This window comes from Strongylocentrotus purpuratus, unplaced genomic scaffold (assembly GCF_000002235.5).
Source record: "Strongylocentrotus purpuratus isolate Spur 01 unplaced genomic scaffold, Spur_5.0 spur5_scaffold_20, whole genome shotgun sequence".
Taxonomy (NCBI): Eukaryota; Metazoa; Echinodermata; class Echinoidea; order Camarodonta; family Strongylocentrotidae; genus Strongylocentrotus; species Strongylocentrotus purpuratus.
The window spans coordinates 8,115,551-8,140,877 of record NW_022145606.1 but is presented as its reverse complement, the minus strand read 5'-3'; the positions used below and the strand labels follow the sequence as shown (position 1 = coordinate 8,140,877).

The 25,327-nt window shown below is 37.3% G+C and overlaps 1 protein-coding gene across 1 annotated transcript; it reads left to right on the top strand.

The window, feature by feature from the left end:
• Nucleotides 1-1,761: 1,761 nt before the first annotated feature.
• Nucleotides 1,762-24,694, top strand: LOC580044 (glycine N-methyltransferase). Its single transcript, XM_011670164.2, has 5 exons — nt 1,762-2,031; nt 14,085-14,215; nt 16,758-17,008; nt 22,320-22,483; nt 23,223-24,694. Exons 1-5 carry the CDS (start codon nt 1,874-1,876, stop codon nt 23,383-23,385), a joined length of 867 nt encoding a protein of 288 aa, XP_011668466.1. The 5' UTR covers nt 1,762-1,873; the 3' UTR covers nt 23,386-24,694.
• The last annotated feature ends 633 nt before the right edge of the window (nt 24,695-25,327 follow it).

The following is a 25,327-nucleotide window of genomic DNA, read 5'->3' as shown; positions in this document are numbered from 1 at the left end:
TTTTTATGATTAGCCAAATATTGTTGGAGTTGGTACTTCACTTTATTGATACTTCAGCAATATAGGAGCAGAGATATTATGACAAAGGCATGCAAATAAAAGGAGAATACACTAAGAAAGGCCCAGGACTTGACCTGATTATTGGTCCATTAAGGGCAGTAAGCGTAAACAGATATATCAGTACAAATATTTTGTTTTAATCCTACCAATACTAACACAATCGTCGTTTGTGTATAGAAAGAAGATATCTGGGGGTGTTTCACAAAGGCTAAGATCAACTTGAAGTTGGACTTAACTATGGCAGGCCATTACTCCCACAATTTTCTCTCACCATTTACTGGCATTGGTCTCTCAAGGGACATACAAATCATGGTGACATATTTACAGAATTTACATTTTTTGATAATTCATTATTGAAGGGGAAAATAAAATCTAAAGATAAGAATTGAGAGACCAATAGTGAGAGCAACCAGTGGCGTGAATGGCCTGCCATAGTTAAGTCCAACTTAAAGTCAATCTTAGTCTTTGTGAAACACCCTCCTGGTATGGACTATAATGTGCACTCCATTCTGCAAACCTGACAAATCAAGCTCTTTTCGGTCACAAAGGCTACTACTGGCAGTCAACAAAAATACATTTATCTGCAGTAGAAACAAATATTTGTTGACATGTATTGTCAATACATCTATTGTCGTATGCGAAGGTAGATTGTTTAGAAAGCTAATGAGGGTTTATCAAAGCCACTTTCTTCCATTTGTATTCAAACCTTGCAAGATGAAGCAAGCTTTATGATAGTATGTCTTTATATGCATGTACACAACTGAGAAGTATACCACTGGCGTCAGGCCCTATCCATTATGTCTGATCTAACCAGGCGCGGATCCAGGATTTCTTAGAAGAGGGGGCCATTTTTTTTGTTTTTTTTTGTTCCCTAAAAGTTTGAAAATCGCGCCGGTCGAGAAGTCGCTCAGTGGGGGGGGGGGGGGGGGGGGGGGGGTGGTGGTGAGCACACTTTTGTTGTTTTGCTCTCGTAAATTTGGAAATTTGAACAGCCCCCTTGAGCGCCAAGAGGGGGGGGGGGGGAGCCTATCCCCCTAAAAGGTAAAACTACGTGTTTTTACACGTTTTTTTCCAGGGGAGGGGGGATCTTACTCACCCCTTAATGAACAGTACATACACCTGAAAAGCGGACGAAGATTGAGATCTTTTAAAGCAAGAACTAGTCGCCGCATTTATCCATTCATTCCACTTTCCATAACAGTTGTTAATAAAATCCAGTAAAGAGAAGAGAATGTGAACACTATACAAAACACCTTATTGACATGTTACACGAATATATATTTTGTTTCAGTGTACTTACTTTACTGTTGTACCTCTACTGTTATACCATATCAAGGAATGATTTTTTAAACAAAATACCTACTTCAGATTAGAGCATATAAGAATAAAAGACAAGGGAGGTGTTCGTCATGATCATGTATATTATATCTAATGTATACCTAAACAGGGCCCTATGAATGTCAATGATATGTTGTACCTATGTTCATATGTTGAAACAAGATTGTTCATGTAAATATAAACAATTATTCTATATGGACACAATAAAGAAATGAAATGAAATGAAAAGTCTCGCGAAATCATGCTAATCGCGAGACACCAAATGTGAGGGTTTATCCCATTTCCGGGTGCTGTGTAAATTTTCATTGCGGGCGTTGTGGTCTGAATGCGACGTAATGGAACATTACAATGCAAATGCATGAGTCGATACACTGCAATGTGTGTGCGTTTCTTTAATCGGCGCTCTGTGACTATATCGTGAAACATGTACAACCTTTGGGTGTTGAGTCAGTCGCTTATTTAACGACATTGAACCATGTCTCAATCGGACAGTTCTAACGCATGTGATGACGATAATGTTGTTCGACGATTTGGGGTGTTAGCTGATAGGTCAGATGGTTTCAAACAATGGTTGCTTGACCAGCTTCAATCTCGTAAATGCCGCCGTGTGCTCGACGCTGCTTGCGGTACTGGGTAAGTGACGTTACCTTAGACCACTCCCCGTGTGTGCGTGTGTGTGCGCGTGTGTGTGTAATTTCATTACAATTTATTTGGAGGGGGAATGATCGAATTAAACGGGCAATAATGTATCAAGATTATGACTTTGGGTGATTAAGAATGATGAATTATGAAATGTCCGTTAAATTAGAGCGCATAATTAATGTGGATAAAACGTCTTTTATATGGAGACAAACAATTCAATCAGCGCCGGTGTTGGAGCTTTCTGGATTTAAGTTTGTGGGTGGAAGAAATACTATATGGAAATGTTGCAAGCATGGCAAGAGACAAATAGTTTAAGATATTTGGACGGTTATATGAATCAAATTATTTGGGATTGTTCAAGTGATCGAATCACCAATTCCAGACTACATCCAACCAAGACTCCGTTCAACCGACACAGATTCATGAGACCCAGCTCCAACTCTGACAGCTACAGGCAAAGTTTCTTCCCAAGAACACTCTGGGACTTCCTACCAACTTCATGAACTGCCCTCTGTGGAGAAGTTCAAAGGGAGCCATCAGTGCCTAAATCATAGGAGGTACTGTTTTTACTCGCACAACTAATAATATACGCACTATGCACTAATCATATGTGACCACTATGAGAGACACCACACCACGATATCCTCGTTTAGTTTCTTAAAAAGCTTTTGACGAGTACCAGCATAGATGTAGACGTAGACGTTGATTTAGAAAGCTCATGTTAAGTCTGTTCAATATTTTGTAAACCTCAGTATGAAACTGAAAGGTAATACTTTGCTTATGATTATTGATATTCATGATGCGATACCCAGGTTATAGAAAGAAGATTCAGGTTCAATAATATTCCTCAAAGTTGATGTTTTAAGTTGTAATACTTATTTTCATATTTCAGGTTTAAAAAAAAAGTTTTAGATGTGGGTTCAGGAACAATTCATGATTATTTTATAGTACAAGTACTACAGCAAACGTATAATTTGCAAAATAAGTATGATTTTATAGAGAAATAATTCAAACAACTATTTGTTAATGACTCTACTCATTAGAAAACAACGATAATTTAAATTCAGTTTATTGCATGTAGCCATATACTAATACACATCTTCATAGATTTGGTTTTGTTGGCGATAATTTATGTTCGTTTTGTAAACAGGAAACAGAAACGTATAACAACTAATTTTATCCTGCGGGAGCGTTCAAAGGATATGGCAGGCTTTAGTACAACTTGTTGAGTTAAATTAAATTAAAGATTTAGAATGGAAAGATGTGTTTGTTGGGTTGGCAGGCAGTTCATATATAATTAAAATCTGCAATACTATAATGTTCATGGTTAAGTTTGTTAGATCTGCTGGGGTAAGGGTGCGCTATCTATTAAAATTGTATGATTACTAGTTTTGTTACACTATCTAGAGAAGAAAAAAAAGAACCGGCTTCCTGCGCTGCCCCCCCCCCCCCAAACACTGAAATACACATAACCAGTCCAAATAGAATGTGGAAATAAATTGCATGGTAGTTAGATTTGCTATTTGTTCATATCTTATACACAAGAGAACAATATCATGAACACCATTTCCGATCAATAGACAAAAGGGTCTCTGGAATCAAACGCTGTCTTGAACAAGGAATTCAAAAGTGTTTACAATACAAAAAAATATTCCCCCTTGCAGTTATTTGAAATTATGTGAAATGCATTAATTTTGGGAAGGATAATAGACCATTTTCGTAATGTAATCCAATTTCATGCACAAGTCTCTTTTAAGTGCCTCGTCGAAAATTATGTCATTCACCTGTTTCTACTAATTGTATTTCATTAGTAAAAATGTGAATTGCATATAATACACGTTGTAAAGTAGGACAAGCCATGATGTTTTCCTACCTAGCAACAATGTATGCAATTCGCATTCTGACTATAATGATATACAATTATTTGTAACAGGTAACCTATATTAAATACATTGTAACGAAGCACTTAAAGATACTATGTCCCTTTTGCAGGCAACATCAAATACTGTAGAACTTTGCAGGAATTCTAAATGTCCTATCTGTGAAATATAAACGTTATCAGTGTCTCAATATTCAAATTATGCAAGGAAACCCGTTTACTTGCTAGATTTCATTGTCAGCGCTATTGATTGACTGACTTGCCTTTTTCTTCTTTGGTAATAACCAGAGGCGGATCCAGGGGGGGGGAGCACAGGGTGCACGTGGCCCCCCGGCCTCCCAAAAATTAAATAAAACATTTTATTAAAAAAAAAAAAAAAAAAAAAAATATGCCAATGGCTGATCTAAAAAGGTGGCCCTACCGCCCCCCCCCCAACGAAGGAAAGTGTCAATTTTTAAAATTTCGTCACCAAAAAAAAGTGTCCGCTTACCCCCCGCGCTATCTCACCGCAGTGAGATAACGCGGTCTATCGTAGCACTCCAGTGCTCCAACCTATCTCAAATGTGTACAATCACATAGCAGATGTATAACTGTTTTAATATGTTCACTTCAAAATGTAAGCCTAAATTCTTTTATTGGGACTAAATTCATTTTAAAGGGACTTGGTAAGATTGTTAAGATGAGAGAAATTGGTGCTAAAGTAGTGACTTCAATGCTTCATGTACAAGTAAAGATAATCTGAACATTTGAGTGAAAACGGACCATTATAGGCCTATTAATGATTAATAGGGAAAAACTGATTTGATCGATTCCTTAATTTTCCTAACTATATTGTTACAATTTAATTACAGATGAATTTTAATCGTCACAAAGCAATAAATTGGCTTTACATACCATTCCAGACATTTGAGGTGATGCCAGATTTTTAATAGCCCTTTTTTTTTTGCTTTTTCCATGGAAAAACGGTTGGGAAAATTCAAAAAATGGTTGGGAGAATTTACTGTTAATCACTGTTAGAGGGTGTTGCACAGTGACGCCTTCAAAGAAAACCATAGACATCTCCGTTGTTTGAGAATTTTTCAGGATTGTTTCATGACAGACGGTTAGTACAGTATAAGGAATATAATAGGTAACATTTTAAACAAAAATTAAGCAATTTTTCATCAGCCTTCAACAATGTTACCGAGTCACTTTAAACATAGATCGTTCGTAAATGCGTTGAAAAACCTTAAACTGAAACCATCGTAAGCCCACATCAATGGTACAATCAAATCCAATGGAACAATGATGTTTCCAAACTCTTATCATTCAGGTCGAAAATGCATTTCAATTTAAGAAAACTTGTAGGCCTACATATTACTCATTTTCTTCTCTTTAATACAATTGCGTATGATATGTGAACATATCCTTTAATACGTTTTACAATTGCCATTGTAGTGGGAAAAGAGGTTTGGCACCTTGTTAAAAATAGTACAATTGTTAAACCCTTGGCGACCGACCCCAAAATCTTGAAACCTACTGTCGGCTTTTTAATTTTAATTATGTTTTTTTTACCGTTTTTTTAGAAAAATATGTATATAAAAAAGGGGAACAAAATATTTCCGACCGACCGACTCATGTTTTGGCACCTAAAGGGCAATACAACATCTTCATTTGTTAGGCCTAATTCCATCGCATAATCCACGATAAAAAAGAAAATTTATTTGAATATTATACTTCTCTTTGAAATGTTCCAGAGAGAAGAAAAACAAATCACATATTTTGTCTCTAAAATATCATTAACAAAACGAACTCCCTTTCTACACATTTTTGTTTTACTATATGTTGAGCTATTGTCTATTTTAATTTTTAATGTAATCATTATTCCATAAGGGTTGGCAAGAAATGTTAGCATAATGCATGGACAAGAGCGTAGGCCTACTAAGCCATAAACATTTCTCTCAAAAAAGGTAATACCTGCCAGTTCTCGAAAATAATTGTTTATCATATATAATTTTAAACTTGCAGATTGCAAAAGACAGAGGATATTGCTATCTATTGAGCCAATTATCAATCTCTTAATCCAGGATTTTTTTTACTGTGAACTGCATAGGCCTACTCGATATAGTTAGGAAAGAAGGAAGGAGGTGAAGGGGAAGTGGGAGAAAGAGGAAGAAAATGGGAAGGAGACAAGAAGAGACGGGGGAATACAGGGAGTTGGAATAAGAAACACTAGAGGGAGAAGACAAGGAGAAGGGGGAAAAAGCCAATTAAAAAGGGAGAAGTGCTGTTTAAAAGTCAAGGTATTAACCTTACATGACTGTTGCACATCATTAACCTACATTTATTTTCCCCTTCGAATAGTACTTATAATACCGGTGTGTGCAACTTTATGATCATTTGATAACATTTTAATACTTGTCATCATAGGAAGCCATGCAGTGGCATGTTATCATTGTGTTTATTCCTCTATGAATTAATAACCCTAAAAGTATTTTAGTTCAATCATAGCACGTGTGTTATGTTGGCAAGTATGCAACTAGATTTATTATCACACCTTCTTGTACAGAGGAGTACCCCCACCCACACTCCCTCTGCATGAGCAATTTCATTGAACCAAACTTCTATGTTTTCTTCTTTTTTTGCTTCCATATTAAAATAAAAACATCATGAAAGTTGCGTATATATGATGACTTACATTTCACACATCTGATAATGTGTTTGGATTGAACCTGAAATTGGCATTTTCTAATAAGAAAGTACATCTCCAAAGTGTAAGTCTGAATAATACAATTATAAACTAAACTAGAATGTACGATGACATACACAGTGTTACGGAGACAACGGAGTCATCCATTACTGGTAAAATAAGTCATCCTTCACAATAGAACACTGATAATCTCAGATAACCAAAAAAGACAAATCCACAAGACTATTGGAAATGTTGAGTGTCATAACTCTGGAAAACGAAAACAAATAATAACCCAGAAGGAAAAACCAGTTACCACCAGTTGAAATTTCCAACTGGTTCCAGTTGATTCTAAGTGGTCCATGATGCACATCAAGCGGATATTTGGTGCAACTGCATTTCATTTAACTGGAACCAGTCCTTATAATGACCAGTTACACCAGTTGATAACTGGTCTGTTTGCATATTTCCAGTTGCACCAGTTGATAACTGGTCCGTGGGCATATTTCCAGCTGCACCAGTTAATAACGGGTCTGTTGCACCAGTTGATAACTGGTCTGTTAATTCCAATTGGACAAGTTAGAATTTGACCAGTTGAATTCCAACTGGACCAGTTAGAATTTGACCAGTTGAATTCCAACTGGACCAGTTAGAATTTGACCAGTTGAATTCCAACTGGACCAGTTAGAATTTGGCCAGTTGAATTTCAACTGGACCAGTTAAAAATCTGACCAGTTGAATTCCAACCGGACCAGTTAGAATTTGACCAGTTGAATTCCAACTGGACCAGTTAGAATTCAACTGGTCAAATTCTAACTGGTCCGTGTGCATATTTCCAGTTGACACCAGCTAATTTGCATAATGGATATGGGGTGCGTGCACATCTATGTTTCAATACAATTTATCTGAATTTACAGCATATTCCTTAATTACTGATGATTTAGTTATGTACAATTCATTTCAAAATTACTACAAATACAAATTGCCAATTATTAGGACATTTCATTACTTCGTGTAAATAACATTTAATTAAACATGAATTAGGGAAAACATTAACTATGAACTAAAATAGATTCGATAAAATACAAGTAAATTCAAAATAGTTAGTTAACAAGTCTACTTATTACCAATCCCTTTACATTGGAAATTGCAGACGATCTAGTTATACTGGGTTGTTGCCAATTGGCAAAATTAATTAGTACAAGTGCTACTTATGCCTTTAATTACTAATTAAGTTTTCAATTGGCAGTTGAATGGTCCAGTTAGGCCAGTTAAATCCAACTGGTAACCCTGGAAATTGAAATGGGCCAGTTGAATTCTAACTGGTCTGAATGGTCCAGTAAGACCAGTTAAACCCAACTGGTAACCCTGGAAATTGAAATGGGCCAGTTGAATTCCAACTGGACCAGTTAGAATTTGACCAGTTGAATTCGAACTGGATCAGTTAGAATCTGACCAGTTGAATTCTAACTGGTCCAGTTGGATTTCAACTGGTCTGGTTCAACTGGCAAATTTCAATTTCCAGGGTTACCAGTTGGCTGTAACTGGTTTAACTGGACCAGTTGCAACTGTTTTTTTTCCTTCTGGGAAGGCTTCACGAATGATTGTGTACATCTTTCATAATTTGGATGATGCTCAAGATGAAACAGATGCACTAGTATACATCAACCCGAAATAGTTTTAAAATTGGACATAAATTATGAATTTGCCGTTTGAAATATATGTACAATACAGTGTAGGTACATGTCAATGTAATAAAGACACAATTAAATGCAATCGTAATCACCAAGCAAGATACATTTAACGGCACTTGTATAGTTTGAAAACTTGGAAGTTGGATATGCAATACGTGTTGAAGTAGTACGTGTAGCTAGGTGTAGCCTACATACAGCGTGTGCACCATGGACTTATACACTATGCATGTATATAACACAGTAGTTTATATATTCAGACCTTATTGTATCTTTAGAGGAAATAATGTTAAAAGAGGAACTTTGAGGAATTGGACTGGACCCTATTCTAGCGCGGTAAATGGGGGTCAAGCAATCACTAAAGATCGCGCCATTACTCGGCTTAACGCTTATAGTCGGCGAATAACAAATATCAATATAGGGTCCAGAACTAGACTAGGTACGAACCCGCACTTAGTCCGCCAAGTACATGTACATGTTAATGGCTGCCTGCTGCTTCGAGATCAATGGAGCGAATGAATAGCCAGACACCATGCAGAGACCTATTCAGAGAATCGTTCATCTATTGTGTCTTTCAATTGTATTGGTAATGAAAAGTGTAGTTGAATCTAAAGGGCTCTTTTGTCCTCTTCCAACCTCTCCTACCGTGATCTCCCCCGCTATAATCCTGTAGAAGTTTTTCAGACCTGGAAAAGTACAAGATTTTTTGTTGATTTGTGCTCTAGATGGGTATTGAAGTAAATTCAGCTTGGTTGCCAGCTTGGCAACCTTGGGCAACTTTTTTTAATAGCCATATTAGCATAATCATGTAATTAGCATATGTGCAATATGTAATTATGTTGCTAATCTCAATCCAGGAAGCCTGAAAACATGAATAATACGACTTTTCAAGGGTTTTCTATGACGAGGAATTCATTTTTGATACCATTTTTTTATTCCAAGTAATGCAATTGTCTTAAATAGCATAATTAGCATAATTATGTACAATGTATGGACTTCAATGTCATTGTTTATATATAAAGCCTAAAAAATGGTGCAATGCAACATTGTAAACCACTTTTGAAAGACTAATCATTAATTCATGAGAAAATGTTCCTTGCATATATAGTATAATTAGCCTAATTAGCATAATCATCTAATTAGCATATATGTGCAATATGTAATAATGTTGCTAATCTCAATCGAGGAAGCCTGAAAACATGGATAATACGACTTTTCAAGGGTTTTCTATGACGAGGAATTCATTTATGACACCAGTTTTTTATTCCAAGTAATGCAATTGAGTACGTGCTTGGTTTCGGTACGAACCCGCATTTTTCGCCAAGTACATGTTCATGTACATGTTTATGGCTGCCTGCTACTTAGAGATCACTGGAGCGAATGAATAGCCAGACACCAGAGACCTATTCAGAGAATCGTTCATCTATTGTGTCTTTCAAATGTATTGGTAATGAGAATGATAGTTGAATCTAAAGGGCTCTTTTGTGCTCTTACAACCTCTCCTACCGTGTTCTCCCCCGCTATGCCAACGTGGGAATATTCATGTCCAGTACTAGTGCGTACGTGGTATCTTTACTGATCTATATTCATATGTTCTTAAGTACTTAGTATTATTCCATACTTCATTTTACTTCTACACATTATCGAATATGCATTTGTCCTAATTTCAAAAGTATAATTTGAGCAATGCATATTTTTTTACATGAAATATGTGTTTACTTTTGTTTTTGTTTTAAAAGTTTTACTTATTTCATATTTAACATAAATACATACATATGTTATTAACTGATTTAATATCTTTTTACACTTCGTTTTGTTTATACTATATATGTATACCAACAGATGTTGATGATCATAACTTATTTCAATTAAGGTCAATATAGTCTTAATTAACTTAAGTGTGTTTAGCTTATTTCCTATATGTTGTTTCGTTATGGTTGTTAATTTGTCAGTGTTATATTACTTTTGTTTATATGTCATGATTATGTTGCTTTTTATCAACACGGCCCTGATTGAAACCAGTCTGCGAACTGTTTCGGACTTTTACCGTGTATATTTAAAATAAACTCAACTCAAACTAATTATTAATTATGATAATTTCGTAAACCGAATCGCGCCGCAGTGATCTGTGATCTTGTTTTCAGATCATAAGCGGAGGGCGAAAGTCAAATACAATGCTTAGTTTTTGAGTTGCCTGCCACTACCACACAAATTAAGCACACCTTGACTAATACTTAATATTTCAGATGTGTTTTTTGTTGATTTTTTTTGCGACTAGCGAACACCCCTTAAAGATACTATGTCCCTTTTGCAGCCGACATCATGTTCTGTACAACTTTACAGGAATTTTGAATCGGTTATGTATGTCCTATTTGTGAAATTTAAACTTGAGCAGTGTCCTTATTTTCAAATTATGCAAGGAAATCCGTTTACTTGCTAGACTTCACTGTCAGACACTATCGAGTGACTGACTTGCTTTTTTCACCTTTGGTAATAACATACACAAAATGAGCTGTAAAGGGTACATGAGCATTTGTCTACATCAATAACCCACTCTTAAACCAAAATTGAACTGATTGAATCTTTGCGCAGCATAAAACGTACGACCATTCGGTACAATGGTCTGAAAAATCAGACTATTACTTTCTGGCTCTATAGCTCTTAAGTCGATTCGACAACTAATAGTCGTTATTTTCCCGCTTAAAGACATTTTCAAGCCCCCCTTTGTTTAGGGAAGTTCTAAATCAGTATTGTCTTTCAAATGCCGTTGGAATTTAACCTATTCAGTTTTTTGGCCTGCAATGTACTATGTCCCAATTGCAGGCCAAAAATGAAAATGTTAAATTCCAACGGCATTTGAAAGACAATAGGCTACTAATTCAGAACTTCATTTAAAAAAGGGGGGCTTGAAAATGTCTTTAAGTGGGAAAATAACGACTATATAGTTTGATCCTTGCATCATTTGAATATTAGGACACTGCTTACGTTTAAATTTCACAGATAGGATATATTTATAATTCCTGTAAAGTTCTACAGAATTTGATGTAGGCTGCAAAAGGGACATAGTATCTTTTATCAAAGGGGTCGTCCAACAAAGAGACAATTTTTACCCTTTTTAAGGAAAATAAATATTTTGTGAATGATATATTTCAAGGAAACCTTAAAGTACAGGTCCACTCCAAGAATAACTTACTTTCAATATAAGCAGACAATCAGACAAACCAATCAAACAAGTTTGAGCAAAATCGGATAACTAATAAGAAAGTTATCAATTTTTGAAAAAAGGATGTTAATCTATGGAACAATCAGCGAAGATGACTTCCCGCCGGAAACCAATAGCGTTACACACATCATAAGCCAGGAAATCTCAGCTTCAACGGACAGGATCCCGCTCACCCCCCCCCCCCCCCCTTCACACCCCAACACAAAACGTGGTGAGCCTAAACGACTTCCCGCTGGGCAATACTGATGTATCCCCAGCTTACAGACAAGTCAGGCTGTATAATTGTATAGATACGGCAATAAAACAATCCTCTAATAACATCAAATTTTTGTCTCCCCTTCCTAACAGACCGCTTGCTCTTAGTGTTACATCACCACGACAAATATATTTCTTGTGTAAGCGAGTATAGGCGTCCAAATTCGCAATAATGCCGCAAAATGGACGAATTAAATGCAGATGAAGTAATTCACATGATGTACATTCCGAAAATATTTTGGAAGAACATGGAGGCAGGAATTCTGATGAAATTTTCACTACACTCAAATGCGGGTGAAAACCAATCTCTCGAAAACAGACTATTTTGGTCAGAAAGCCGATTTATAGAAAACAAAGGTTATAAGGTACACCCAGTGGCGTACGCAGGATTTTTTTCAAGGGGGGGGGGGGGGGGGGGGGGCGGGGGGGGGGGGTTAACATTTTGAAATTGGGCCAAAAATTTCGCAACGACTCAGCCAGCCGCTGAATAAGCGCGCGGGGGGGGGGGGGTGGGTAAGAGGACACTTTTTTTGGGGGGGGGGTCTCGAAATTTGACATTTTGCTCCATAGGGGGGGGGGGGGGGGGTAAGGTCACTTTTTTAAGTCAGCCATTGGCATAATGTTTTTTCTCCATAAATGGGGGGGGGGGTTGCACTAAAATACACACATACAACAAACTAAAGGGGGGGTTAACCCCCCCCCCCCCCCTCCTGCGTATACGCCTGGGTACACCACATGTATTATCTGACCGTATAAAAAGTTCAAGTTCTGGAAAAAAAATAAGATCGGGAAAATTCACGCAAGGCCCGTGTTATGATTTTGAACGCGACCAGGCGTAGCCCTTGCGAGAGTAGATTGTGAATCAAAATATGCCACTTAACACTGTAAAGATAAATGTACAAAATTCGCCCCATCGGGCTTCGAATTAAATCGATCAAAACATGTAGTTGGGAAAAATGCTCGAAGTAGCTCTTGAACGCCTCTGAAAAGGCGGAAATTATATGTGGACGAAAATCGTATCATACAAGTGATAATGAATAAAGAAATGGAGCGAATCAAGTAAGATAAGCTAACACATAAGAAGCTGTATCACAGCTGCGACTGTACATGTATAGTTCATCAGTTGTATCCATTTATAATGGCGGCCAGGGGTGGGAAGGAAGGTGGTAAAAAGATTGTTCACAAATCTGACACGCGGTGCTATGGCACGAACCTTTCTGGTTTTATTGCTGACGCCAATACTTCCGCGACCCCCTCAATTGACCTCGGTTCGTGTGGTCTACGGCTCGGTTCACACTTCTCCGCTCAGGTTGGGAATAACCTTTTTTTTTTTTTTTATTACTTTCGACAAGTTCACTAAAATGTATTATTCCCACTCTGAGTCAAATCAAGAAGTCAACAAATTTCATTTGTATGTGTGATTGACCATGGTCTTTATTGAGAGCTGATGACCATACTTAACTCTTTTTCAGTCAAACTGGTCAGCAAAGGAATTATAATGAAAACAAAACAAACAACAATGAATGCAAATCATTACTTCGAGCATAATAATATGTCGAGAACGATCTGTGGTGAGCCCAAACGACTACCCGCTTGGCAATAATTATGTATCCCCAGCTTACGGACAAATCAGGCTCGTATAAGGGTGCGTTTAAGCTCAATTTTGAAGGCAGAATGAACGGTGTGAAACGCTCATCGTAAAAGCTCATCGTAATCGCAGTTCCACGGTGTACTGTTTATGCTCACTTATCTGGCTCCTCCAGGAAATTCTCGCTGGGTGGCCTCGCAGGTGCATTCGCAAACATGCACTGCGTATGCTACGTAGACCCACTAAAGGTCAGTGCGTTGACCCCATTTAAACGCGTTTACAAATGATTGTGTGTTTATGCTTCCCCAGAATCGCCGATTTTGCAGAATCGTCGATCGTAAACGCACATTTTTTGTGAGTTTACGATCGGCGATCGTGATCGCCGTTTTTTGGTGATTCTACAAAAGTGAGAAAGGACGCAATTGTGTTTTGAACTAAACGCGTAACAGATGCCTGATTCTGGCCAGAAAAAAAGTTGAGCATAAAGATACCCTAAGTGTATAGATACGCGTATACGAACAGTAAATTATTATACATCTCGTGAAAGAGTGTTTTATCCCAAACCATTTGGTATCATTTGTGTGTGGGATATGCTATTTTGTTCACACTTGGATGAACAGGAGACACTGTTGAAGAGAGTGCAAAAACCGACTAATGCTCATCATTACCATTTGTAATATTAGTTATTATTGTCATTATTAAGTTTTTTTTATTTTTTTATTTATTTGTTTCAATAACAGAGGGGACTCTCTCTTTCTTCTAAAGCATGGTTATGAAGTTAGCAGTTCGGATAGTGCCGAGGCTATGCTCAAGCAAGCTAGAAAGGCCAAAATATCTCATCAAAGTCCAAATGAAGCTGTTCAAAACTGGGGTGAGTTCTACATTCAACGTTTTTAATCACTTCATAATAGGCATATATTATGTGTGGAAATGTACATGTTTAAAGAATGTGCGGGTGCTTGCTAGTATTTGGGAGCGTTCGTGTGTATAATCAATCACATTATGTGAGGGTTGTGGTGAGTGTGTATGTGTGTGTTGGGATGAGTGTTGGTGTGAGGGGGCAGGAAGGAGCAGGACTTTATACCAGTAAAACAACCTCCAGATTTCTTGCTACATAAGTGAATAACATGTACAATTGACTTATAATTATGTTTGTGTACTTTAAAGGTATTACAAAGTTTTGGTATGGGGTCATGAATTTGGTTCAAATTAACATATCGGAAGCATATGCGTTCCTACAATATTCATTGATCGTTGTCGCGGTTGAAATCGAGTCTAAAGTTATGAAATTTTAAATAATAAACTCTTTATGTTGTATAGCTCCTTCTCAAGGTCAAAATATTAATTTAGCTATGACGCAATGTTTCTTGACTAAAATTGACCGTTTAGCTATTCCCGTTTGGAAATTATATATCACAACTACATATTATGAGATTTTCATGATCGCAGCTACCATTGTACGGCCATAGGCGCTATTTGAAATTTATTAAAATATTTTTAGTGCTTATAATACATTCACAGGGGCATCCAAATATATCAAAATTGTAAAGATTTTTCAAAATTTCCCCAAACTTTGTATTACCTTTAAGTTTACTTTGTTGCTCAGTTATACAAACTCTACATGAGGTTTTTTTTAATTATGTTTATGTGTAAGCAATTAATATTGAAAACGTGTATTTATTTTATTCATTTGTATATTGTTCTCGCTTGTAATACATTTGGAGGGATAAAACGAGATCCCCCCCCCCAAAAAAAAAAAAATTAATAAAGGTTTCTGTGGTGTGTACACGTATGTGAGTGTGCGTTGTACTTGTGAGAATGAGTGAGTAACGGATGGAAGTGGGTTTTATCTGGGGTTGGGAAGTCATGGAGGGAGTTATAATGGATGTTACATTATAACTGATTCCATTCCTTTTTTTTCCATATGTTTTTAGATCGAAGTGAATGAATTGTACATGGATTTTTTTTCTTCATTATGTTATATTAATGTACAATTTTCACGAATTACTTGTTTTGACATTTTAAGTAATCGAAATAAAAAAATTACTGAAAAACGAAAAATACCGATTCGGCCCATTAAAGTAGCATTTTCAACTGTTGTAAGCTTATACATTTCTTCTTGTTTGTTGAACTTCGTTCCATCTTTCACCATTTTTCCCGACTGCTTTCGAGGAAACTTTATTAGATTTTGTGTTTAGAGTTTCCTTAAAAGTGAGAACAGAAGATAAAATTGAATATGAGATGATAGAAAAAATATTTCATGAATTTATTTCGGCCAGAGCTTAGCAAGTCTTAATTAAACATAGAGATTGATGTGGTTAATATTTGTATAAATATGCATGCATAATGTATTAATGATATGAAAAGTTTTGCTGATATTATCAAAAACACTTATGTGTAATGAAGTACAAATGGAGATTGATATAGATATGACATGATTTTAGCACAATTCGCTTCTACGCATTTTGTGTATATCTTATTGCACTTGGTTGTGATTTGTAATTGTGAATTCACTATCTTGAGAACAGTTGAAACCGGTCATAGCGAAGAAGTGAATTATCAAGGATTTATATTATTTCAGTTGTTGAAAGCAGTATGTGTATCTTACAAAGGACAGAGGATTATCCAAATTTAATATTTTGTTAAATATATATGTATACGTATATTAATGATAAAGAAAAAGATTAAAACAAAAACTAGTCCTACGGCGGTTGACGAAATAGACAAGTGAAGAAGAAACAATGGAAAAAAGAGCAGGAGACACAAAATATACGAATTTTCGGCTTTAAACCTTTGTATATAAAGCTACGGTTGTTTTATTATTTCTTCTTCATTTACATATGAATATATATACGGTGGAACTTCGTTATAAAAAGGTCCCTGAGACAATTATAATTACCTTGTTATATCAGGAATCTGTTTGTATCATAGGACAAACAAAAAGAATATAAAGAGCATTGAACAGCAAAATCACCTTGTTTCAACAGGTATCTCATTAAGCAGAGCTCTTTATAATGAGGTTCCACTGTATATAGATATATATCTCTCTCTCTTTATATATATTCTTCTTCTTCTTTACATGCCATGGCCTGAGACGTTGGGGACCATGGAATGCCACTACTCTCTGTCCCATATTCTATGAAGTAATTCATTCTCCCTGATATCAATTCCACTTTCAGAAATCCCACTAATTCATCCACTACCCCTACCCCTCATCCCCTCGATTCTTCCAGTCAGTGCAAGATTTTCCCCAGTGCAAGAGTTAGAGTATCAATATGTTCGCCTCCAATATGTTGATATTAAGTGTCAACGTACAAACAGCTAATACATATTAATGTATACATAAATGTATTTATGTATACATAACATTTTAATTTAAAAACGTTCATTTGATTAAATCATTTTTTTGCTAGAAATCAAGAATGCCAACTGGCTAACCCTTCCCGAAGACCTCAAAGGATACGGACAATTCGATGCAGTACTCTGCATAGGAAACTCACTGATTTGTTTACTTGATCCATCACCAAATTTTGACCTCTATCGTCGGTGTTTCGAGAACTTCAAATCCATGCTCAAACCAGGAGGAGTTTTCATGGTTGACCATCGGAACATGGACGTGATCTTGGACCACGGTAGCCCTATCAACAAGCACGTATACTTTAAGGTAAAGTCCTGTTGACTTTTGTTTGAAAGGCCCTGGTTATAAACACATGATAATAATAATAATAATAATGATGATAATAATATTAATAATACTAATAATAATATTCGGTTCTTGTATAATGCTTATATCTGCCAAACTTGACACTCCTGGTACTTTACATGATAATATTAATAATAATAATAAAAATGATGATGGACCAGGCGTTACGGAACTGTGGATCATATGATTTACGATTCGAGTCCCACCGGATAGGTCCAGGAATATGTCTAGATTAATATACTAAAAGTCCTCATAAATCCTCCTTGAGCGTTTTCCGCAATCCAAGATGGCGTCCAAAATGGCCGCCATGTCCTGAATTTCTTATAACTTTGCAACTAGATAACCAAAATACCAAATTTTAATGTCTAAATATATGTTTTTTAGCATAAGGAACTCAACCAAATACTTATTAACAAATTTTGAAACACACAAGTAGCTATAAACCACTTTAGCCCTTTTCGAAATCCAAAATGGCTCCCAAAATTGCCGCCATTTCCTGTATTTCTTATAACTTTGCAACTAGATAACCAAAATACCAAATTTAAATGTCTAAATATATGCTTTACAGCATAAGGAACTCAACCAAATACTTATTAACACATTTTGAAACACACAAGTAGCAGTAAAACCACTTGAGCCCTTCCCTAAATCCAAAATGGCACCCAAAATGGCATCCAAAATGGCATCCAAAATGGCCATTATTTCCAATTTTATCTCATTGTACTAAAGTAGATACGCTATGAATATAATCAAATGTCTAGACTAGAAAATCACCATTGAAATACATATCAGAACAATAATCTTTTAAATAAAATAATACTTCTTATGCATAAAGTACACACACACACCCACATACACATATGGCTGCTTCCATCATCCTCAACGATATCAGATTGACAGTGTGCAACCGTGAAGAGGACTTAACATTAGATGGAACTGAAAATGTAGACACATTAGTACCAAGGTCGCTAAAGCTTGTTATACATAATGACTGTAAGATAGGTGCGGTATGGATGTTGCTTTGCTGCAGCACTTGTTGGAGGTAGACTTTCGAACTGAAAGGATGAACTCAGAGAACTGCGACCAATTGCCCGTTTAATATGTTATACAGTATGACGGTAGTCATCAAGATATTCAAAACTGCTGGCCCTAAGGCTTTCCCGGCTCTTGTTTACCTCGTCATGGGTGCTTCCACTGCGAATGTATCAAACAAGTCATAGTCAAGTTTCTTGTGGACCATATTGAAAGTTTTACTACTGCCCTGACTGTAGATTGCAGAGACCGTATCACACCCTGTCACAGCATAAATAAACATCAGGCAATTTCTAGTGTCCCCTATGGCATGCTGAATTTCATGAATGTTGAAGACCGTGACATGATTACTGCGGCATAGCATGTGCCTATCTGGGGAAGTGGTTGCCGGAGCAACTAGCATGACCAGTAAGTCTGTGTCCTTACCAACGACAGCAACGGGCACCTGTTATGACTCTGCAACTGCTTGTGCTAATGGAGTTATGTTGTGCTGTAGAGACAATCAGGATAGTGGCATCCGCTTCTGCCTGCTTAATACGTATTTTGTCACGTAGAGTTTGTATAAGTCTCATCTTATTGTTGCTGTTGGCAATGAAAGCTGTTTTGGGTTGTGCTTGTTGGCATATAATATATTATCATCAAATAAAGAGGTACATATTTGGGTTATTCGTCTCTACTCAGCTACCTTTGTCGAAGTTGCACTTCCAGATCCATCGAACACCACCGTCAAATGAGCTCCATAATGCTTAAGGGTGCAGTAGGCGACCACCATCTTAAACAAAGAGACCATTTCTGGCAGGAGCAGGAGACCCAGATAAGTCTTTGTTGGCTTCCGCATCACCCCACCTTTGAAAGGGAAAGTGCGTGGGAATAAGTTAATAAGCAAAGAACGATTCCATCTCAGTGTCGTTATTCAGGACACATGTGATTCTGTTGAACATTAGCGTTGGGTTGACTTATGTGCTCTGTCCCCTGCTTTTCACTCTCTTACTCTAATTGGCACCAATGGTCTTCACCTTGTTCTTACGATGTACGTGGCTTGATATCTGTAAACTTCCTACCATGCATTCGTTTCGGGTGCCGCTACTAGGCCGATTTTTACAGGTTAATTACAATTAACAGATGAGCCAGCGACGATGCCAGTTGACAAGGAGACCAGGCAATTAGTTTCGTATCCAGCAAATGGTGATGTGCCTGCAGCCATCCAACAAAGATACATCTTTCTTTATTGTCACTTGACCTGGTACTTTGCTATATGCCTTTATGCTGATCTGTGTACTAGCTCCGGTGAACTGTTCCAGTTCATCACAGGTAGGAACACAGTGAGGAAGTGCATGAACCCACTTAACAAATGTACCGTATGTGATTCCACGTCCACGAGTCATTTCTCTAGATGTTTTCAGCTGCTGCATCAGGAACTTTTCAATGGTCTGATTAGAGAAGTTTCTACCCCAGAACGAATCCACACGGCGGATGGTGAAGTATCCCTTTTCTGCGAATTGTGTATATTCATTTCCTGGCATGGTTTGCTCTAGACCTTCCATCTGTTCTAAAAACAACCTGGCAGATTTGAACTAGGGAAGATGTCCTGCAGCATGGAAATGTTGTATCATTTCCCTCACACAGCTGAGACGGAGCTTACAGTCCCCTGTCCTTTCAGCTGGAATGAAAAATTGCAGAAGAGACACATAAATGTCGGATATACTGCAACCAAAGTTTCCCTGTCCTACTGTGTCCTGCTGCCCGGTCAATGAGTTGTGAAATGATCTGACATTAACTGTTTGACACACTCTTCTCAGGTACAGCAGTCACCTTCTTGTCCTGGTTGAGGAGTGCACTATACAGATTTGCTAAGTGGTCCTTATCTATGCTGTCTAAGACGCCATGTTTACCCATCAACACACTAATGGGTGCAGCTGAAGTAAGAATGTGAGCACGACGAGAAGGGGAAATGCATGACCAGATTGCATATGTATGACAGACCCTTTGGCGTACACGGTCTCCCATAACTCTGCAAGCATACTTCCGCCCATGACGTGGACTATATGCTGCCGAGATATGACATGAGGAGGTGAAATCCACCAAAACGGACGATTACTTTTCCTAGGTCTTGAGAAGAAGCTACAATCTCTGCTGCCTTGATGTTACTGCACATATTCTTCAATTATGTTTTTCACATTGTGACTGTGCAAAGTATAGTGCCTTGTGGATGGCACTCGGATTGGAGGGGTCTAAATTTATGAAGGGCAGAGATCAATTCTCGTACTGGTCACTCTGCATGGCCACTTTCATGAAACCACTCCATGGAGGACAAAGCTCATGTTGCTCAGCTCAAGATGTCTATCTGTTCACGTGAGCCACACTTCCGGTCTTTATACGCAGCTATTCCAACAATATTGGCGACAGAAATGACCTGGTCTACTAGCAGAGATGACATTGCATGTGCTATTGAGGTGCATTTCCTGTTCGAAACCTTGTGACTTTTGCCTTTGCGACATAAATTGGTACTAATGTGTCTCCATTTTCAGTTCCATCTAACGTTGAGTACTCTTCACGGTTGCACACTGTCAGTCTGATGGAAGCAGCCATATGTGTGCATATGTGTGTGTGTGGGTGGGTGTGTATACTTTATGTATAAGAAGTATTTAATTATTTAATGAAAGGTTTATTTGTACTGATATGTATTACAATGGTGCTTTTATAGTATAGACATTTTATTGTATTCATAATAGATAGATAGATAGATAATTTATTGGTCCATATTCAAAAACATAGAAAATTGGCCTCCACTGGCAGCACATAAACATAATACAAAGTAGTTACAAAATAATTGATATGTCACATAATGTACATAAATTCACACGAGATCATGACATTAACAAAAAGCATAAGTATAAATTACATAGTAATAGGGAAAAATAGGGAAAGAAGTCGACATTCAAAGATTGAGAAGTGAGGAAAAAGTCGTAAGGAGACTGAGGAGCAAAAATAGTAATAAGAGAGAGAGGGGAGAGGGGGAAAGAGACAGAGAGGGAGGGGAGAGATAGAGAGATAGAGGGAGAGAGAGAGAGAAAGATAGGAACGAAAGGTGGACGTAAGGAGAGAAGAGGGTATAAATAGAGGGAGGGGAAAGAAAAGGAAAGGAAGGGGGACGAGTTTAAACACGACACATGTAACTGTCTATCTGAGAGGTAATAGACCAGTTTCGCAGTGTATCCACGTTGAATGCGCAGGTCCCCGCGAAGTGCGCGGACACGAATGACTCCTCCCACCCGCCAGGAACAATCGTATTCCAACAGGCAGAATGCGAGCCGCTCACGAAAGACGCTACCAGGCTGGCAATACATGTTGACAATACATATCTATTTTAATACAATGAGATAACATTGGAAATGGTGGCCATTTGGGGTGCCATTTTGGATTTTGGAAAGGGCTCAAGTACTTTTACTGCTACTTGTGTGTTAACAAATGTATTAGTAAGTATTTGGTTGAGTTCATTATGCTGAAAACATATATTTAGACATTTAGATTTGGTATTTTGGTTATCTAGTTGCACGGTTATAAGAAATACAGGACATGGCGGCAATTTTGGGCGCGATTTCGGATTTCGAAAAGGGCTAAACTGCTTTATAGCTACTTGTGTGTTTCAAAATGTATCAACATGTATTTTAATGAGTTCCTTATGCTATATTTAGACATTTAAATTTTGTATTTGGGTGATCTAGTTGCAAAGCTACATGTATAAGAAATTCAGGAAATGACGGCCATTTTGGACGCCATCTTGGATTACGGAAAACGCTCAAGGAGGATATGCGAGGACTTTTAGTATGTTATTCTAGACATATTCCTGGAGCTATCCTGAAAAAATCAGCTTGTTACCGAAAATGTCCAGGTTTAAGCCTATTTTGACCAAATGCTCTTGGCCTATGAGGGCCCTGCGCGTATAAATATGACACGCAATAATCTTATCGTACGGCCATTGTTGCCTGAACGAATGGGAAGGGGTTCTAGAGTTAAATAATCTAATTGGTCAAATTACACCACCTGACCAAGCAGCATTTTTAGCTACTTTTTAAATACTGTATGGAATGCGGTTGGAACTGTTTTCTCTTCTTTCCTTCTCACATTCATGACGAAATAGACACACTATGGTTACCCTAATTTGTTCTATCTCTCTCTCTCACTCCCTTTCTCTCTTTCTCTCTCTCTCTCTCTCTCTCTCTTTATAACGTCAATCCAGGAAGATACTATCAACAAAATATCCTCTGAGATAGTTAAATCTCCTGGAAAACAAGATTTCGTCAACATCACTTTCGACATGATAGTTGATGGTAGTGCTCCTGACAAGGGTAAACAAAATGGCGCTGATACTACATCAGGAAACAACAAGTGTAATATTGAAAAGTAAGTAATTACAATGGTTTAAAGCAGGACTGCACTACATGTAGCTACTTGCGCCCTCTATATATAACAAACAATGCCTAAGCGGTGACCAGATCCTTTAAAAAAATGTTAAGTGAGAGTTGATAAGATGAGGTAAACACCTGTCAGTGACCATGAAGGGAGGTTTAATCCATCCTGGCCAAACTAGTACAGACAGGCTTTAAAAATCTAAACAAACTTGTCTTTTTTTGCAAACAAAAATTGTCGTGTTTCATTTTACACTACCATAATTAAGAATCCTTCGCATTGAAAGGAAAATTTAAAACTTAACTCGACAATTTTCTAAACGTGTATATATAGCTGATATGTCTTGGATTCTACATATTGTGGTAGAGTTTGTATTGAATGCGAAAGGAAATAGTGAGGTGAGTAGCGTGTTTCTTGCCGATAAATACATTGGTTTATGGATATGCAGCTAAATCATACAGTAGGGTTCCCTATAGGCCACATAGCCCTTTGGAAATTACATGCATAAGAAGAAGTAGAGAGGGGTACGTGGCGATGTGACTGTCGTAGTGTGTTTCATTCATCCATTAGGGACTTTAAACTTGCACGTCGACAAAGTGAACTGCTATGTGTGACGTCACACGTACCAGTCCACTACGTCGACGTGCAAATTTAAAGTCCCTATTGAATGTCAATAAGGAAATCCACTCCATGTGTGTGTGTTTATATATTGTTTTTCTTTTCTTTTTATTAGGGCAACTGTGCCTCTTCAAGCTATCCGCGCTGGGCAAGTAGCTACCATGCTTGCTGAAGTTTTTGGTGAGAATTGCGAGCAGGCCCTCTACGGGGATTTCAAGTCAGCTCCGGTAATTTCCGACACCGCCTATTTTCAGCATGTAATAACAAAGAAAGAATGAGGAATAGAAGAAAAAAAAGAAGACTGACGAAGACCCACCCCCTCTCCCCCTCTCCCCCTCTCACACTCGCTCATTCACTCCCCCTCTTTGTCTATCTTAGGTTTCCCCTTCACCCACACCCTTCTCTCTATCCCTCCATTTTACTTCTCCCTCAGCGTCCACCACCCCCTCTTTCTCTCTCTCTCTCTCTCTCTCTCTCTTCCTCTCACATCTTATTTCTCACTCACCCCCTACTTTCACACCCTTTTCGTCTGTTCCTCCTGATGCATATACACGAGCCCTATATTTTCTTATTCTCACCTTTCCTCTTGTTTCATTCAATATGTATTATAATTATATTTGGGGTTTGTTCCAATATTGATGAAATACTGAACCTTGAACCTTTTTACAGCTTGTTTTTGATAATATTTCGTACTTTCTGTACTTATTTATGTATATTTTGTGAATGTGCTTGTATTAATGACCATTTATTTGAAGTATCTTTAAAGAGAAGGTTGAGTTCTGGGAAGAGGTGAAAAACAATGTGTTAACGTTATCATTGTAGTTAAGCAAGTGCGGAAGAACATCAGAGAAAAATGTTCCCTTAAAAGCATGGCTTTTTAAATCCCTTCATATTCTATATATGACGAGTAACAGCTTAATAAATGATGCCCAATTTGTATACTTTATGCAGTTGTGCAGTGCCATATACATCTTTCTGTGTAAAGTGCTCATAACTCTATCAAAACAGGGCCAAATTTCTTATCATGTTGTGACTCCAGGACGTTGGAGTTCACACCAATACTTATATTCTAAATGATAAACTTTTTTTCTGATCGATTCCACATCGTTTCTCTCACAATGCAATCGCATGACCAGAACTAAACTTTATCTTTAACTCTTCTTTTTTGTTCGCGTTATTTTTCTGTAATAATTTTGATTCCATAATACGGAACGGACTTTAGCAGGGAATTATACTTTGATTTACAGGACACATAAGTTCGCGAAATCTGATAAATTGCATGAGTAATATTTGACGTTGGTATTTGAACATAGAAATCTCGTATGGAACGCGTTTTTTCTATAATAATTATTATTATTGTTAGCATTATGATTGTTATGGTTATTTTCATATTTATTATGTAGTTCGTAGGAACAAAACTTTTCGTATTCAATTTGTTTTCTATTCTTACATTCTGGTTTTTTATATCGGTACTTGCTTGTGATATATACTATTTATGGATGATATTTTCACGTGTATTCTAGTGGATGCCTTACTATTGTTAACGTATGGAACTGAAATAAATTCGTGATTTTTAAACATAAAAAACGAAGTCAGAAAACGTTGAGTCTTTTTGTTGCTTTGATTTTAATTAGAGGATCTCCAGTTGAAGAGGTTCAACATTACATATGACAATGTTAATCAAGGAAGAAGACGAGAAAGTAAACTCCTAAAAAAGCTTATGCAATTGAAGTTTGAGCGTTGATATATTATCTCTTGTAGTTACTTATATTTAAAAGCCGACTTATTTCACGTAAAGGAGGACTAACTCCAAAGAATGACTTTAGTTGTTCTGAGAGATTTATTGCATTCTCGCCCATCAATCTTGAAGATTCCTCACCAAAGTGTAAGAAAAAGGCACAAAGCAACAATAAAGTTCAGTTTCTCTGCAAGACATGGGCATCGCCATTTTCTTGTTGCTTGGCGTACTATGCGGAGTCGTTTATCAACTAAATGTATTCAGATTCATGGATGCCTCATTCCCAGACGTGTGTGGTGTTGAAGCATTCATTCACTTGCTATTATCCTTTGTACTTCAATTGCCAGAATGAAAATTGCACAACAAAGTTGGTGCTCTTCTTTGGTGAAGGTTTAGCTAAAATGAAATAGATTTTCAACCGCTATATTTTAGTACTTTAAATAAATGAGTTTCAGTTGTTACTCCTTTATATATTTTTCACT